The sequence below is a fragment of the Indicator indicator genome, chromosome 19 (genome assembly GCF_027791375.1).
Source record: "Indicator indicator isolate 239-I01 chromosome 19, UM_Iind_1.1, whole genome shotgun sequence".
NCBI classification, from domain to species: Eukaryota; Metazoa; Chordata; class Aves; order Piciformes; family Indicatoridae; genus Indicator; species Indicator indicator.
Genome location: NC_072028.1, coordinates 18145723 through 18165021, shown reverse-complemented (window position 1 = coordinate 18165021; position 19299 = coordinate 18145723). Strand labels below are relative to the sequence as shown.

Genomic DNA, 19299 nt, shown 5'->3' with positions numbered 1-19299 from the left:
CTGGTGAAGACCATTTAAAGTATAGCTTCCCTGTCAGATTGCAGTCTTGTAAGGAATTGCTCACACACAGTAAGCAGAAGCAGCTTAGGGCTGATGGGAGTGGAGAGCTATTTTCTTACTGTATGGGACAGCAACAAAAATGTCCACTCCTAAAAGGAGATGTTTGATTCCCTCCTTCCCCAGGCAAATTTTTCCCTTCTCTTTTTAGGAATGGAAGGACTTTTGCATCATTGCTAAGAAACAAGTTCTGCTTTGGGGACACACACTGCTGTGAAAGCTGCAGAATTTTCCATGTTTCATCTTTTGGAGCATGAAACTAATTTTCTGACAGGTAAGTTTGAGTTCTGTTCTGAAGCAGAGTTAAAATAAACCTTCTTCTGGAGGGGCTACATTAATTATTTCTTGCTCCTGTGTATATAAATTACATAGATCCTGTACAAAATCATTAAATTTAGCTCTTTAGTGTACCACCTATAAATGTCTACTGCATGTACTAGACAGTAAGCAAGGTGCTCCCTTAAGAGTAATTTCATTGTTTCGTAAGACCACACTGCTGACTGTCAATAGAAGCAACTCTACTTGTACACAGAACTTGGCACAACTTTGCAAAAGCTGTGTGGATTGCTCCCATTTTTCAGGTCCCTAAACCAAATGACACTAACAATCCTTTGTGGTCTGGTAAAGAATGTAAACTACACTTTAACAAACCGATCTCACCACAGTTATCTGGCTCCTCACTACTGTGTTTTGAATGTTGACATTAAGAAGTGGCAGTTAAAGTACTGCTACTATGAGGTGTCATAGTGTGGATGTTTTAGTTGTCATTCATCTGTCTTTGTGGTGTGCAGCTGATTTTAATGATCCAGGGAACCAGTGCATAATGTGAGGCTCAGTACAAGTACTACTCCTTAAGTAAGCTCTTAGTTGCAAAAAGCTTTTAGAGTTCAGTCTGGGAAGATGGTGAGGAAGACCAAGGGTATTTTGAAATGAGCAGGAAAATGAGAGGCTGAGAGGTTACCTTTAAAAGAACATATTATAATTCCTAGTTCTAATGCCTGTAAAATGCATGTGGTGATAATTAACAATGATTTTACAATGCTTTAAAAATAAAGGCATTTCTGACAGCTTTCTTTTAGGAACTCATCAGATGAGGTGCTATGGACAACAAATTAAATATATTACCATGATTCTGTTCTTGTTTCTGAGACATCTGTTTATTGTTCAGTAACAGTGACTAATAATGTGGTTTATATTAAAGTATACAGTCCCTGGTTGCTGAATCTAAGTACAAAAATGTTTCTAATTCTTACCTCAACTTCTACTCTTGTGAAGAGCTGACAGAGGGTCATTACACACAGCTCTTTTCTGCAAGCAAAGAGGAAGAAAAAGATATTTTACTTACTTAAACCCAAAGTACATCAGTAGGTGTTACTTTTCAAAAGCATTGACCCAGCCAATACTGGGTGAGGGTTTTAAATATGTTTAAGACCTTCAATGCTTTTAGGAAAAGTTACAACTTTTAGTATCCACAGGTAGGGGGAGAAAGAAACTGCAAAAGAAGATAAGGATAATTACCTCCACTTCTGACTTCTTTTTTTTTTTCACTGTGATTTTTAAACAGAAATGTGCATTTGCTCTTTAAATCAAGTAAATTATAACAGAAAACCTTCAAGTAACCTTTATTCTGTTCTTGTTTTGGACAAAATAAAAAAGACAAAAGGGAAAGGTAGGAGAATAGCTAAAGGGAGCCTTTCTACTTTCTATAGGGATCTATTCTTAATGCTTGATTTTCTAACAGGTAACATTAGGCATTGCTCCCAGTAAGGCACAATAGTAAGAAAGAAGTACTAAGAGAAAGCAGAAATTGGGTCAGGAGGTTTCTGAGGAGACTGGTAATGCCCCATCCTGGCCACAATATCCAGCAAATTTTACAAAAAATGTCACAGTTCTGCATTCTGTGATCTGCAGGTTTGCATGGAGGATGTTTTTCTGGTTCCAGATAGTTTTGTTAGGAATCTCTAGATTCTATGCCATCCCTCCATGGGGCTGTTCAGTCTGGAGAAGAGAAGGCTCCGAGGAGACCTTATTGTGGCCTTCCAGTATCCTAAGAGGGCCTACAAGAAAGCTGGGGAGGGACTTTGTAGGATGTCAGGTAGCAACAGGACTAGGGAGAATGAAACAAAATTAGAAGTGGGTAAATCCAGATTGGATGTTAGAAAGAAGTTTTACACCATGAGGGTGGTGAGACACGGGAACAGGTTGCCCAGGGAGGTGGTAGAAGCCCCATCCCCAGAGGTTTTTAAGGCCAGGCTGGATGTGGCTCTGAGCAACCTGATGTAGTGTGAGGCATCCCTGCCCATGGCAGGGGGGTTGGAACTAGATGATCCTTGAGGTCCCTTCCAACCCTAACAATTCTATGATTCTATGATCCTTTCTCTTCCTATGACTTTGCCAAGCTGTTCCTTTCAAATTCTTGCAGGTTTTGAGCCTTCATCTTCCAGCTATCAGGCTTAGAGAACTTTTTCCATTTCTCGTGAACGGGCAGCTGCCTCCCTATGATTTAATATCGTTCTTCACCTCTGCCTACACCATCTCTCATAAATTGCAATATTCATTACTCTCAGTGTGCTGGTAAGTATAACTGCACTAATAGCAAAAACTTCCTAGGCAAGTGAGGTGGGCATTTAAATCTAGGTCAGCTTTGATAATGTCCATTCTATAAGTGTGCAGGTGCTAGGATTAACTAATGATAGCTTAAAAGTGCTCATGATCTGTTCCACTACTTGAGATATATTTCAGAATTAGTTGCCTGAAAGATTTTAGTCACTTGGTGAATCAGTACTACTGTACTTACATACCCTACATGTTCCACATGAAAATGTGGTATATTCATTTTACAAATCCACATTTTAATGAATGTTTATAGGGTGAAAAATATTTTCCAGCCATATTGTCAGTGCAGCTGTAAAGGTTTTTTAATACTTGGATATTTTAGCAGATTAGAAAGCCACCTGCACTGAGCAGTAAACACAGATCTGTTGCATAACTGGTTTATCAAAATAATTTTAATTACTTCAATATCAGATACTATATATATGGGTGCGTCACTGGGGTCTCAAAACAATTACTTCCACTGAATTGGACAAAAGCAAACAACTAAAGGAGAATTCTGGATGTTTGAATGGGAAAAGACAAGAAAATTAATCCTTGTTTTGCCTGTCTTCTTTATTTACTCTCATATGACTTCAAATAAGGAGGAAGAATGAAAAACCAGAGGGGATTTAAGTGTTTTTTTTTTTTTCTTGTCTAAAGTTTCCTACTGGGTAGGAGGAACTTTCTTACCATGTCTATGGTTTCCTGTTATGTAGGAAACTGTAAATGTCCATGGATTTAGATTGCTTCCCAAAGGAAAAGAATTTCAAATCTTTCTTTTGCTGCAGTTTAAAACGCAAAGCATTGGAGAAAATGAAACAAAACAGTGGCAATAACGCTTCCCCATTTGAACTCCCTTTCTTTATCCATTCAGATATGGAATCTATTGCATTGACAGCATTATCCTCAAGTATTTCCCTCTCATAAAAACAGACATAGAAGAACATGTGTCTTGGCTTAGTTGAATCTGTTTGGCAGATTCTTTAGCAACCAGGGGAAAAAATTCTGTATGTAATTTTCAGTAGGATTAAGAAACTCACAGTGAATAGCCCTGCCATGTCCAGGTCACAGTATCCTAAAGAAAAAAAAAATGTGACAGAACCAGATGAAAAAGTTAGAGAACAGATAAGTTACAATATAAACATGCACAAGCTTAGTAAAAGCAGATGATATTTTCATAGTCCTGTATAGGTAATCTACCATCCTTTTTTTTGCTTTGCTTTGCTTCCCCCCACCACTCCTTATTCTATGTTTATTAGTTCTTATATACAAATTTGACAATGTATGCAGATCCTTAAATCTTGTCAGTGAGATGCAATACTAGTCCCCTTTAGTAGTTCATTTCGGTTTTGACATTGATCTGTAGAAGGATTCTACAAAGGAATCTTTGTAAACAGTAACAACAGTCCATTGGTTTTCATCTTAAAAACCACTAGGAATGAGAAGTTTGGTCTTTTCTGGATTTGCTGGATAATTAGATGGTTAAAAAAAAAAGTTACCGAGTTGCTAGACTCCTGTCCCAGCATTACATACCTGTCAGTGAAGCAGAGCTGTATGTCTGTACCCCAATACCTGGCAGACAGTGTAAACATTTACATGGAAAAACAAGGGAGAGCTGGAAAAAAAGACCTATCTGCAATGATGCCCTCCCAAGCTGCCTAATGGAAGGATGCTGGCGGTACTACATGGCTCAGCTTTGCTTTTGTTCAGAAACTTTGCAAACCCCTTTACAGTAAGAGAATTCTGAGCTTAAATGCAAAATGATGACTAATAGGGAAGTTCTGTGCATTTTAGACTTCAAAGTACAGACTCTGTGGCTTTGCAGGAAGTTTCTGACTTCCGCTGCAATACTTTCCTGTGCTCTCTCTTACGTAACTATAGTTAAGAAGCCCAGCAGTAGGTTTTCACAGTCATAATAGCAGCTGGGTGACAGTTGGGAAGCCTGGGTGCTTCCGAGAACTCTCCAGTGCTAAAGCTCAGGACAACAGATTCCTCAGTGACAATTCAAAACATTTATTGTAGGTAGTGTTTAAGTCAGGATTTTTACTTCTGTGTTAGCAGTCAGTGACAGAAGAATACTCTGCTTACCAGCTTGTTGGGGTATCGGAGCAACACGGGCTGTACAGGGACTCGCGGAACAAAGGCACCTGCAACCACACATTAGATTTGATTGTTAAGACTAATACACCAGTTGGGAGCTTTAAGTGATTGATGTAAGGCATGGTATGTTGAAAGAGAAATTTCTAAAAAGCTGAGAAGAATGGGAAGTTTTCTTCTTGTTGCAGTCTCTCTGGTTTGTTTTTGGGGGGTGAACTGATTTGGTTTTTTTCTTTTATTATTAAATCAGTAACACAACTAGCAAGATGTCAGGACAGTGAAGTGCTCGTTTCCATTTCAAGGAGGAAGCTGCCTAAGATTCCTGGACTCTTCAAATTAATTTTCTGTGTATTATCTCTCCATTGACTAGCATTTACTTCAAAGGATTAGATTCCCACAAGGCTGTTGAGCATTTCCTGAAGCCTTCTCTGTTCTGATTATCTTCATAAGTGGTAAGAATCTAAGTATGTAGAACTAGTTTTGTAACTTTGCTAGCCAAAACACTGGGCAACAGTAAAAAAGGAGAGCAACCTGGCTTTAACTGAAGTGCAGCACAATGTGATGCTACCAAGTACCTTTCTTTGTTAAAAATAATCTACCGGCCTGCCTAGCTAAGTACTAAGAGCTTTCATAAATTGGTTGTTAAGTCTTGTATAGCAAAATGTATGGCTGTAAATTGAGCTAAAAGAACATCATAAGAAGCATGTGTTTTGGGAATTCAACTCATAATAATCACAGTCACGATAAACTGGGTAAACAAGTTACATTAAAACTGGAAAAAACTTCAACCAACTAACCATATTCATCATAACTAGTTTGCATCCTACAAAATACCCAGAGTCAAAAAAGTAAACTGTCTAGTATAAAATTGTGGGTTAGAGGCACTGAAAACTTAATGATAGGAGACATTACTACAGAGCTGCTAATAGTTCTTACTAGAACTACCACATTAATCTTACAGACATTATTTTCCAACAAGGATGGAAAAAAAAACTCTCACCTTGTTTAAAGGTGATCAGGCAAGACCGGTTTGTGCAGGTGCCTTCTGGGAAAATCAGTATCTTGGATTTAAAGAGAAAGAAATACATACATACATATACATATATATATATATACACATACACACACAGAGGTTTCATGAGAAGATTGTACTTCAGCATCAGTTACATACAGGCTGACTTTTTATGCAAGCTCTGTGACATGGTGCACTGCATCATTACTGTTTCAAAAGGAAATGAACAAAAAGGGAAGGATGCTTACAATAATATTAGCCTGATCCATCTTGATTTGGAAACACATGCTTTGTAAGAGTAGAATTCTGGAGAATGCCCTTTATCAGTTCAGAAATACGGCTTTAAGTGTTTCACTTGAAATATTTAGTATTGGTAACAATATGGGGATTATTTCTCTACTGACAGCTCCTTACTGAACTGGTGGGTGTATAAACATCAAGAGTCTGGGCTGACATGAACTTATCTGTTTGCAGGTACAGCTTGAGCAAGATGCTGGCTGTGATGAGATCATAGCTTGAGGGGTAGCAGCAAAAGGTAGAGACAGCATGTGCAACGGTGATGCAGAGCTCTGAAGGTGTTACACAGCCTGTGAACGTGAATGACTCAGACACAAACACCCAGTGTCTGAAATATACTGGGTTAGATGCACTGTGAGCAGCAGCGGGACACACTGAATCCAGCCCTTGATGGAATACAAGAAAGCTTTGTGTTTCTCATATCACCGTGGGATTGCTGAATGATTGTTTAAAAGTTAGGCTGACATTGCTTACCTTAGGATAAGATGGTCTCAGAAAGAAGAGTTGATGAAGTTATGCTAATGCTATCTACTTTAAGAGTACACCAAGATAACTAGTTCCAAGGAACCTTATCAGAATGAAAGGCTGAAGATTCCCAAAATACCAGACCTGAGTTCTTGAGAATTAACATTGTTTGGTAAAGTCAGCAAAGTTCCCCAAACTGGTGCCCTGATGTTGAACTTACCTCAGTATAATATCATCATAATGTGAAGAATCATACATCCTAGCCTAGAGAAGCCCCCTGCCCGAATAGGCCCCTTATCCTCTGAGTGTGTACAGTGAATTCAAGGGTAGCTGTATCTTTAAGATGAACCAAGAAAGGAAACAACCAACGGCTAGTTCGCAGATGTTGACATGAGGCGTAGCTAATAAATTTTACTATGTAAATATCTGCCACAAATTTCAACTGGTATGCCAGCTTTGTGGAATTTTCACCTAGCCCCTGTTCCGCTCAGCTCTGTGTGTGGATTGGCTTTTGTGTAATGGGTAAAGAATCCAGATACAGGGCAACAAGATCGTAAGCAGCATTCAGAAGAAAACTTAGCACAAGAACTGGTCTAGATCAAAAAGACAATTGAAGGAGTCCTCCTACAGTCCCAGTGAACAGGTTGAGGCCTGATGAAAGAGGACATCAGGAGGTCACACCCCAGAGACACAGGTTGTTCTTAGGTCAAAGAGACAGCTGCAAGTACAGATTTACAGTTAGTTCTCAACTACAGAAATTGTTGGCTGGTGCTATGGACACAAAAATTGGCATGTTCCTGCTTAGCATATGTCATAAGCCCCAAAAAACATATTAATGATGGCTGACCACAGGGTAAGTAATCCTTCCGTCCTTCCCCTTTGTTTTGGCACAGGGTTGGGAGAAGCACTAATCAGAACCTCATGCTATTAATAAGCATGTGCGCTGCCCAGCCTGCTGTGTTTTGGTCTGAGGAGGAAGGAACAGAGGACCCAGATACTCTTTCTTTTCTATTGTGCTAAAAGAATGCAGCCCAGGCACTCTGGGGAGGATATGACAGACATCATTTTGTGGTCAAGTTTCTCAAAAAAAACCCCAGAGTAGGAAGAAGGTGTGACCAGGGTGCAGGACTAGGCATCACCCAGTGACACTGTCATCTGTACTGATGACTCACTTTTGGAGATTCCCAGATTACTTGACTCATGGACTATTTATACCATAATACATACCTAGTTTTCATCCCAAGGGCAGTATTGGTATAGAGCCAATTCCCCTTTCCTCCCCATGCTTACTTATGCAGAGATTAGGTCTACCAGGGCTTTGCTGGAATCACTTTATTCATAACAGTTTAGCACATTGTAAACATCAGTATAGTTTGTAAGCACAGTATTAAAAAAAACCCCAAACCCTTCCTGGCTTTGACACAGGCATATTTGAAATCTTCCCTTCCTAGCTTCGATGTGGGCATATTTAAAATCTTTCATATAACTGACAAATTGAAAAAAAATAATGGAGGCTCTAAAAATACAGCATCTTAGAAAAAAAGCATTTAAAAGTCAATTGAAGCAGCCTAAACATTAACTAAAAGGCTTTTTGTAAGGTGCGTGCTAAGTAAAAATGCATGAAATGTCTAAATAATGCCAAGTCTGAAAAAGTGGCAAGTGTTGGTCTTCCCTACTTGCCTGTCCTCCGTTTCTAGATATTATTCAGAAAGCGGAGCAGTGCATTCAGGTCTAGCTGTTGTCGAGGTATCTGCTACTGAAGTTTAGAGTTTCACTGACTCTTTCAATTTTCCTGAAAAGCCATTCACTGGAACAAAAGCAAAGGAGAAGTTAACTTTTCTCAGTCCTTTAGGACGTAACCAGCTATAACTAAAGAGATCTTGTGACTTTAGCTACTGAATCAGTCACTTTGAGTTTTTATTCTAAGTGAATTGAACTGCTAAGAAAACAAGAACTAATTCCAAACAGCACCCATGAGTTTATACACAAATTTGCACATGGTGTCTTTGGAGACAGGACTTGTATTTGTGTAGCAGTGGCAGTGATACTGTATTTGTAGTATCTGAAGGGAATCTGAGACTAGTCAGTGGAACAGAAGCAAGCAGGGACATTGCTGAATGTCAGTAGGTTCACAACTGCTTCAGGTTTTAATTCTTGCAAAGGATGTGGATTTCCACTCTAGCCCTCTGCCTGTTGTGAAAGCAGCATCCTCTACACTTCTCTCCCTCCTGAAAAAGCCCTGCTCCATCTGCTTCAAGATGGAAAGCCATCAAAGGCCTAGAAGTGCAACAGCATCTTGCTGATGAGGAATGAGCATGGGAAACACTGTGCAGAATCATAAATGATTGCTTCTATCTTAAAATCTTTCCGTAGTTCAGACTGATCTGAAAGTCTTCGGTTTAGTGCATTATTAACCTAAAGAGCGAACTGAGCTCTATTCCACATATGAAACTTGTGTTTTAAGTACTGTGCATGCTGGAGCCTGGACAACCTTACCTGGGTTACCCATCTCATCAGCTGCTCAGTTAGGAAACTGTTACCAAACAGTTTTGCTTCTCATGCATGTCCTAGCTTGAGGATATGAATTCACATACACCACTGCAAGTTAACTGCTATGCTGAAGACAGCATATGAATAGGGAAAAGAAAAAGTCAAGAGCATCTATGTTCGTAACAGCAGTTGGTACTGGCTGGCCTTTAACTGACCCATTTTTCACAACAAAAATCTTTTTGGGCATCGGCCTCTTCTTGTCCTTTCCTAAACCAGTCGTATACCTCAGAGTTGATTTCGTCTTCATATATGAACAGAATCCTGTTCAGCTGGGCACCCATTATCTTATGATACACAGTAAATATGGAATATGAGTACATAACAGAAGAGTGATGGTATATGTATTACCTGTGGCCACTGGCCTCTTGATAATGCCCGCTTAGTTATCTCAGTGACTGTGTTCTTCCGTGAATCGGGGTCTTGACGAGAAACTGCCACAGGCTGAAGGGAACTTAAAATTGCTGTGAAAGAGGTAATATATTTTATTTGTTTTATACTACTTCTTAAAAAACACATGGGGTTCAAGGCTTGCTTGTAGCAAAAACTTGTTATTCTCATGCCAGGAGACAGACTCTGCACAAACAGCTTTCAGTCTAAGTAGATAAGAAGAGCATTGTTGTTATTATCCTCATCCTGCAGAATGGGAAGTAAGATACAGAAGACACACTGCCAGCTGAGGACCTCTACAGCAGGTATAAACATGCCAAATTCACCCAAACACCTTCTACTAATATTGTTCTTATTTTTCACTGAGCATTTCCACGCACTTCTAAGGAACAGACCTTATCAGGTCTTTGCTCGTGGGCTACGCTCAGGCCTGACTCATGCAGACTACCACCAACAAATAGTTTGAGCTATACTGAAGAAGTAAGATGTGCCTCTTCAGCCACCAAGCATGCACAGCTTCTGTATAAGTTACAGAAAAACACCGTACTTCAATCAGAAGTCTACGTCAGAATGTATGGACTTATGGAGATGTGATGAGAAACTTAGGGAAGAATTGTCTTCTATATCCCACTCCTGTGCTTTTAAGAGAAGATCAATATATTATCAGTTAGGTTATTTCTTACAAAGCACTTTTCTCTGGTGCCCACTGAATTTAATTGAGTTACTGTACAGCCAGCAGAAAGTCTAAAGCTGACTCTAGTAATAATGCAAATGGTCATTCTTTTCATGCCAGAAGGAGAAGAAAATAATCGAAGCATGAGTCACCTGATCTTTTTCCATTCTCCACATTTCCTTTTTGAGTAACTTCTCTTTTATCCTTTCCTTGTTTGACTCCCATTAAAAAAAATCTATAGGAGTGTCTGCAAGGTTAAATTCATACGTATGGTATTTTCCAGACTGCTGCAGTTTGGGTCTGTTTTGAAATGGCCTTCACTAACCCCTGGTAAAACATAGCAGTCCAATGCAGTCAAATAGATTTATCACACTACCCACTGAGAGAATTTTAAGAGAAAGCCTCAGCCTGAGCAGTTATGAAACATGCTTTCAGTTACAAAGCAAATTTAAAGTGATACTGTATTTTATATCTGAAAGGAAACAGCATACTTTTAGACTTTCTGGCAATTCAGAATGTTAACTTGTCTCAGGGATTTCACTGGAAATAATCCATCAATATATATGGAGCCTAAAGAATTAAAGAATCTGTTCCTGAATTGGATAAACCATTCAGAGAGAAGGGTTTTGGCCTCATGCCACAATGCTGACTTCTAACATTATATTTTTTCATAAATACTTACTGCCAAATACTGGAACTGACAAGTTCTCTGCTCTAGACACTATTGATGGCATTCCAGTTAGGGCAGAAATAATGGCATCGAAAAAGCTTGAATGAGGAGCTGCAACAAAGATCGGAGCTTCCAGCAGACTTGCTACTTTCCCTTTCACTGTAACTTGGAAACCCATTATGAAGAACAAGGTACGAGTTAGCCGTGAGAGGGTTGTCTGGATCATCCTCCTTGTAAACAGAAATATGAAAATATTAGCCATCTTACAGTTAGTATCTCTTTTGTACTTCAAAAGAAAAGTCCATAAAAGATTTCATAATTCTCACCAGCAGTGGGACCAGGCACAGGTGGCAGTGCTACTCATAAGGAGAGTGCAGGGCTAAAGGAGAAGTTGTAGAAGTAGTAGAACTGAGAAGTAGAACCTTGCCTTTTCATGTGGAAACGAGATTAGAATTCTGGAGGTAAGGCAATGTACAACCCCTTGCTAAGCCCTCCTACCTGGCACACTATTTCCTTTGGATATTGTAAGGGGAGGGTGGGTTCAGTATCCCTTCTGTAAGAACCTAGGTAACTCTGATACTGTTCTTTTACTAGCACTTTTAAGCAAGTAAGGCAAATGTTGTCCTTTTGGAACATGCTCCCTCAGTAGGGGATGTGGTCCCTTCATGGGACTCCCCATAATCTCTTGGCCTTGTTAGAATTCACTTCAGTCTTCCTCTGCCTGTATGCAACTACAGTGCAAGGCAGCTAGAAGGGAACTTCATGACCCTGAGGTCATAAGCTGAGCAGCTGAAATCTCGAACCCACAGAGGCCACTATAAAATAGTACTTGAAGGACAACATAGCTAAGAAAGGAGCTATCAAAGCTAACTTGGTCACAAATTACAGCATAGCAGGAATGACAGGCTAAACAGAAACTCAGCCTATGGGACATTACCAAACATTTTTCTTAATGACTTTCTTTTCTCAAATATTTTTTATCAGTATTATTACTAAAATGAGTTTTGGCATACAAATAGCCTACAAAGATTTTTACACTGATGTGTTTTAGCCATTAGACAATTGAAAATGTACTTATTTAAAAAGCTCCACTATTGCTGTAAAATACACTTATCAGAAAGTCACTTCACCTAAATGGGTAAAACTAGGATTTGACAGAGGACTCTTTGTTAAGCAAAAGGACAAGAGCAAGGAGAAAAAAAAAAGAACTTTAGGCTATACTTTTTGTGTTATTAAAAAACCAAAATGCACAGAATTTTCACAATTCTTGGTCACTTTTTACCTTCTCCATCCTTTAAGTGGCACAGATCCTTTTCCAGGGTGACGGAAAGTTGCGATTGATGCAAACAGCCATGCTAGCAGTAAAATGACTGTAATGCATATGGCACGAAGGGGTAGCAAAATAATCCCCTGGAGGACAGTCTGGAAAAAACAGAGGGGAATAATCTTAAGAAATGGCATCAAGAGGGATGACACTGATATCTGTGTAGTTACATTACACAGATTTCAAAATACCAGCACTGTTGCTGTGTGATTTGGTAAGGAAAGCACCAATGACTTCAGTGTTCAAGTATTTTGAGTTTTTGGCTTGGATGTTGTTAAGCAGGGTAAAGAGAGTCTGCTGGTTTAGTTTATACTTGGACTTTGCAACACAAAAACAGCTCCAGTCAACAGCTCCAGTCTGCTCAGTTGATACATATCTCCTGTACAGAGCCTTCTGTCACTAACAGCCTGCCTAGAAGCCAAGTGAAATTGTCAAGATGAATAAAATGTACTCTTGCCCTTTCAAAATGATAAATCTGTGTTGAGTCACACTTGCTGCAAGTGACCCTCACTACTGCTACTTGGAGTAGTGAACACACAAAACAACTTCATTTTTCTGAGCTGGGACTTCAGGAAAATGGTTTTCAGTAAAACTGAACCTGTGGTTTAAGGCAAGGTTCAGACTTTACTGTGCTGTTGAAGCTGCTGTAGCAGATCTTGGCTCATTGCTTCTGGAAGTTGTTTGCTCATGGTAAACACACAGCAGAAGTCTTCTGATTATCAAGACTAACTTGTTGCCTTCTGTTGAAGTGTCTTGGATATTAACCTGTGTGCTAGGACCTCCTTGGTTTTTCAGAATAAATCAAGGAAGCTTAGTTCCCTTTCCACCTCACAATCAGGAAACTGCTATCATCTTGCTTTGGGAGAGTTCTGTGACAGTTGCAGAGAGCCAGTATAGGCAGCAAACTCAGTATAAAACAGATCCAAGCCTGTTCACCACTTCTTCGTATGTGTTTGTAATAGGAATGGAGGGAAGGAGAAACACTAACATGCCCTGGTTGCAAATAAACTTAAATATCATCCCCAGCCCCTCCCCCAAGGAATTTTTACTGTGCATTTTTTCAGGCACAGCTCTGGGAAACAGGTGCATTGGCACAGGGCTGTTAACAGGCAGCTGTGGTACAGGGTAGGGCAGGAGGAAATCCTTAATTGTTTCACCCCACTACATTAGGTTAGATTACTGTATCCTGAAGGCTGGTCTGTGTGGCACAACACAGCAGTGTGCAGATTGGGCAAGCACAGGTCTGGCAGGCAGGTTTGCTGCATGAGCATGTCCAAGTCCTAGTCCAGCATTCCTGTTAAGCTACTGAAAACCTCAGCTCTCTCTCACACCTAGTCCAGCTCTGCTGCCACTCACTGAGGATCAGCTCTGTGTGCATACATGTGCACACAGTGACACACACCCAAGCAGAATTGTACTAGTGATTTAAAAACATTTATTTGAACTATGTTTCTGAAACCTCCTCAAAACTTACATGAGAGTGTATCATTGGTCACAGGCTGACAGCTCCCCAAGTTTTGGGAGTATGGTAGGAGTTACTGAAGGAGAGTTATGCTAGTTTAACTTCTGCTTGTGTTTTCTATGCTTTACTGAAGAAAATCTATAGCTGAATAACAGTGTTCAACTCTCAAAATCAGCCTTTCTAGTCAGCTTTTCAGTAATGGCTGCTTAGGGTACAGGAAGAACAAGGCTTTTACTAATTAAGTTTTACAAAGCAGTTTGCACCTTACTTCAGCTATGATATTAAGCAATGGTGGTTTTTTTTATTTATCTCTTTTCTTTAAAAAGGAACAAGTATTTGCAGTATGTCTGGAATACAAGCATCTTTAAGGATTATTTATCCAACTCTGTGATACACTAAGCTAGTTCTAATTTTCCTTTCATCAACATGATCCTTTCCCTCCCCACCAAATCCTTTCCATCTTTACATTGAGTCCTTCTTCTGTCCTCTGATAAATACTCAGGAGAAGAACTGGCCTCTGGCTGTAAACCCTGTGATACATATGGGAAGTAACCGGCATTCTGGGCCTCCAGGACTCAGTTCTGTGCTACAAAAGGCACTGTGACTGACAATGGATACAGTGTAAATTAGGATAAGCAGATACAAGGTGTTGATGCTTATGTTCTGTAAACACTGCCACGTGTTTCCAGGAGAGATCTGAACATTCAGGTATGCTTATTTCATTCTTTTATATAACTAGCTGTGGAATGGTAACCCTAACTTCATGGACACCGGGAAAAGGACTGCACTGGATCACAGAAATGGGTTCAATAGCTGAGTATGAGAGAGTTATCCCTGGAGATCAGTTGCTCCCACTCTCTTTGGTGCCAGATGTGGTAAATCTGAAAATGTCAGGTAGCAAGTGAAACCAACCAAGCCTATTTTCTTGTCTTTTTTTCTTCTACTATGAATGTTGTCCCCATTCAACATTTCAGCTGTATTCATTTATCAAGACTGGGTAGCATAAGCATAAATCCATGTTTGGACATAAAATAACTCTTTTTTTTTTTTTCTTTATGAGAAAGAATTTATTTGCACTGACCTACACTGAACAATACAGGATGCACTAGCAAAAGGAAAACAATCCCTTCCTCAAAACTTTAATAAATTCATTAATCTATTTTAGGCAGATGCGCAGGTGGTACCGATTTGCTGATGCAAGCTATTGGCTTTCTAGGTCACTGTGTAATGAGGCAGAGTTGATTTCTGCTCCATCAGCTGCAAAGTAGGGTAAGAAAAGGACAGAAAAGAGAAAGGTCAAGGTAGGCTAGAAAATAAAAAATTATAGGAGAAGAACATACAGAAGAAAATAAAGGTTTAGTTTACTAAGTAGGATCTGAGCCACTCTAGCCTCTGTATACAATAATCACAAAGGTAGTTATCCTGAGTCATCCAAAGAACTTTTTCCCACATTTGGAGTCCCCTGTGTACTTTCAGTGACATAGCTTGACACTGCAGTTGCTGCAGACACCTGCAGAAGTCCTTGCAGTCCAGGCTGTTCCCATTGCTAGAGCAGTACACAGGATTATATTGTCCATGATGTTAGGAAATGGGCAAGGAGAAAAGCAAGTCTATGAGAAAGCCACAGAATTCAGTTTGAAATTTAGTTCAGCTGGTAAGTTATCCAGGAAGCAGCAGAAGAGTGGGTTGGGGACCAGAATGAGGCCCATTTCCAGCCGAGCTGCTCTGACATCTGAAACTGAGGGACCACCTGCCAAAGCAGGCAAGGTCTTTCATGAGCATCCAGAGCAGTCACAACTCTGCCAGGCACTCTAGCTGCTTACTTCCAAGCACAGGGTCAAATACAATGTTGTCATGCTGGTTCTGCCATTACCAAAACCCACCAAGTATTTCTTCTGATTAAAGTAGGATCTAGTAATGCCTTAACTAGTATTTGTGTTTTGTAGTTGCAGTTCAGAAGTTAGGAGGACAAGTGAGCAACCAGGATGAACAGAACTAAACCAAGAATAAATCCCAACATTGAACTGCAGCCAGCCTCAGTCAGAGGATGGAAACCAGAAGTATCTGAACAACTGTTTTAGAATCTTGTTTGGCAGGTGCAGATGTTTAGCACAGCACATTTGATCCTTGTTTTGCACATTCTAAAGAAAGAATAATCTCTTTGCCTGGTAAACTATTAGCAGTACAAGGACTGGCAAAAAACTGTAAATCTTCTTGTTCCACTTTTCAGTCTGATAAAAAGTCTCCTTTTATATGCTAAGCTGAACGAAATGCAGACAGCTCTCCAGTCTCACTTTGAAGCTCCATTCATCAGGGGGCAGCAGCCTTTACATTCAAGGAGTTCACCAAGAAATGAAAAACCAGCTTTGGCCTCCCACAGAGGGTTTTGAAATTGTATCTGGTTTTATCAGTGCATGTTAAAGGAATTGTATAGAATAAGTGGAATATAACAAACCAATTCTTTAACACGCAAGAATGGCAATACCTTACACTCAATTTAAATGGAAAGAGAAGGAACACTTCCCTTTCTTGAAGGTTATAATAATGCTCTCTGGTAAGGCTCTGATACCCAGCTGGTCTGAGGCACAGTGCTGACCAAGAGAGAAGCAGTTATTCACAGGATAAAACAGACAGCAGGAAGTATCCTACTCTTTGTGACTACAGGGGAAAAAGAACAGAAGGGAGCAACACACAATACAAAAAAGTTGTCTCTCTGCTTTAAAATTCTGGGACTGTTGGCAGTTTTACTTCAAAGCTCACTAGCATCAGGCTGTGACCCAGCCAGGTGCTTTTCCTTCCAAGTGCATTGTGGTGTTATGTATGGAGTGTGTCTTAAGACAACATGGTTTTCATCCCTTCCTCCTGAACAAATAGGATATTATTGTAGCTTAAAATTACAAGTTTTTGAAAGTAGTGTGTGTATCCCCTACAAAGAACAGCCAGCAGAGAGAGCTGTCCATTTCTGGAACCTCATTAAGAGACAGGTTTCTTTACCTTGGGGGTTCATGCCTACAGCTCCTGATTCAGATGCACTTGAAATATGTTTCAGGCAACTAGTAAAACATGTGAGATAAAAGGATTTGAAATTGTTTTACAGGGTTCTCACATTTCCTCCACCCAGATACCTCCAGGGCAAACATTGTTTATAAGTTGAGGAAGAGCTGTATGAAACATAAAATATTCAGTTGCACATCAGCCTTGCATATTTATAACAATCAGCAGAAATTGCTACATCACCTACATGCTGACATCCTCATTGTCCTCACTGAGATAATCAGTTCATGGCTTGTTATCAACTCAATTTTTAAAGAGACTGCTTTTAAAAATCAAAGCCCAGACATGTTATTTACTTTCTTAATTGACAAAGTACCCTGGTAAGTCTTGTGTGAATTCATACACCAGCTGTGCTGGCAGAGCCTTCATCTCAGAAGCCTCATTCAGTTCAGCCAGTGACCCCAGTCAGTAACCCAATGGAACAGGGGATAGCTTTTTTGTTGTCCACTCTATAATATGGAACCAAGGCATTAACTCCTTGCCCCTCCACAACCCAGGCTTAAAATCATCCTGAAGTGAATAAAGTTTCTGAAACAGGATTATTGCAAAAAGTTATTTTCTGTTTTGGATTATCATATTAGGAATATCTCAGAATATTACATCTTCACTCCAGAGCTGAGCTATCTGACATCATGGACAGAGAGGTAGTATTTCATTCCTGTGATTCAGACTGGAAGCAAACTGGACTCAGGCTGGAGCGTTCGTTCTCTGTAATGATTGTGCACATCTTTTCAAAAGCTTGTTGCAAACCTAGCGTTCGAAGTTTGAAGTCGATAAGCCTGTGTGTGTGCAGAGCACGCATGCAGTTTGGGGACTCTGAGGAGTGATGGCTTCAAGAACTTCTTTTTCGTAACTTTTGGACACTGGATACCTTTTGCATTGTTGCTTTGACAATTTAGATAATCTGTTTATTTTCTGCTCTCTGTCGCTAGGCTAGATCAGGAAGCAAATTCTGCTGCACTTGGGAAGGAAGCATCCTACCTGGATGCCTCTTCCTCGAAAGGCCCAGAGCTGCAGATGTTTAACTGTCAGGCTGGCTGCTGTCCCTTTCCTACTCCCGTTACACAGCGGCGGGCCCGGCTGCAGCCCAGCTCCTGTCATAGCAGCGCGGTTTCGGCGGAGCAGGCGGCAGGTTTAAACCGTGTTTATTCACACGGTCGAGTTCTGTCATTGGAAGGAGGCGTTTGTAAAGTGGTCATTGACCTTCACACCGCACTAGTGACAATCCCTGGGTTCCAAGTGGCGAGAGTATCGCCGGTTTAGCCAAGTCGGCAAAAGCTCAGGCCCGGCGCAGCACAGCCGGCGCTTGTCAGCCTTCCCCTCCGCGCTCCCGCCCGCCCCGAAGCGCCAGGCGTCTCCGGCCCCGGCCAGCCGGGCAGGGCGGGCCCCGGCACCCTTTCACGCGCGCGCCGCCAGCCTTACCCGAAGCTTGTCCCCGGCGCTCAGGCGGCGCGGGTGGACGAAGGGATTGGGGATGGGGGGCGGGCAGAAGGACTGCTGCCTGGGCAGCGGCAGCACCCGCGGCGCCATGCTCCTGTCGCGCTGCCACCCCGGGCTATTGCGCATGAGCTACCGCTGGGAGCCGCAGCTGCCGTGTCCGGCTCGGTCCGGCTCTCTTCAGCCGGCCCTGCCCACTGCGAGGAGCCCCGCCTCGGGGCAGGTGAGGGTGGGCCGGGTGTGCCTTGAGGACAGGGTACTGAGCAGGGGGGAGCTCAGAGGAGGTGTTCCGGGTTGCCGTGGCCAGGTTGCCTCAGGAGCCTTTCTCGCCTTTCCCTCTTGCCTCGCGGCTGCTCCTTGCTGGCCAGAGCCGTGTACGCCCCCCGTACACAGTGCAACGCCGGTGGCCGAGGCGGTGTTTGCAGGCTGGTACCGCAGTTGCGTTGTTCGTAAGCACGAATTACTGGAGATTACAGGGTCTGTTACCTGAGAGAGAAAAAGAGGCGAACGCGGCCATGGCCAGCAGCTGAGGTGGGTTGTAGGAGAACGATGCGTTCCCACCACTGCAGAAGGCTGGTGTGGAGATTGTGGTCCTGAGTAGATGAAATCTAGAGATCTGTTGCAGCTTTTCTTTGTGCACCGACTGCAGGTTGTTCCCCCATACTGGGCACTGTGGAGGTCACACCTCAAATGCCGGGTTTGGTTTGGCGCCCCTCACTCCAAGAAGTACGTTGAGGTGCCAGATCAGGTCCTGAGAAGGGCAACAATGCTGAAGAGAGCACAGGTCTTGTGAGGAGCAGATGAGGGAACTGGGGTTGTTTAGCTGGAGAAGAGGAGGCTGAGGGGAGATGTCATTGCACTCTACACCTCCCTGAAAGGAGACTGAAGTGAGGTGGGGGTCTGGCTCTTCTCTAAGTAACAGGTGATAGGGCAAGAAGCAGCTTCAAGTTGTACCAGCAGAGGTTTAGGCTGGATATTAGGAACACTTTCTTCCTGGAAAGGGTGGTCAAGCTCTGGAACAGGCTGCCCTGGAGGGATTTAAAGCTGTGTAGATGTGGTACTGTAGGACATGGTTTAGTGGTTACCTGGTAGTGCTGGGTTAACAGTTGAACTTGACAATCTTTAAGGTCTCTTCCAACCTAAATAATTCTATGATTCTTCCCACCTGCCTGCCCCGTAAAGAGAGGCCAAGAGCTGCCCTTGCAGGGACAGCTATTAC

The 19299-nt window shown here is 41.6% G+C and overlaps 1 protein-coding gene across 1 annotated transcript in view; it reads right to left on the bottom strand.

The window, feature by feature from the left end:
- LPCAT2 (lysophosphatidylcholine acyltransferase 2) overlaps nt 1–18597 on the bottom strand; it is a 31347-nt gene extending 12750 nt beyond the window's left edge. The window contains exons 1-9 of the mRNA XM_054389639.1: nt 18590–18597; nt 18066–18177; nt 12086–12225; nt 10816–11033; nt 9422–9534; nt 5750–5810; nt 4741–4799; nt 3693–3727; nt 1311–1365 (exon numbers count right to left, since the gene is read on the bottom strand). Of these exons, the coding sequence (XP_054245614.1) occupies nt 1311–1365; nt 3693–3727; nt 4741–4799; nt 5750–5810; nt 9422–9534; nt 10816–11033; nt 12086–12225; nt 18066–18177; nt 18590–18597 (801 nt within the window). The remainder of the gene's footprint in view (nt 1–1310; nt 1366–3692; nt 3728–4740; nt 4800–5749; nt 5811–9421; nt 9535–10815; nt 11034–12085; nt 12226–18065; nt 18178–18589) is intronic.
- Between the last annotated feature and the right edge of the window lie 702 nt (nt 18598–19299).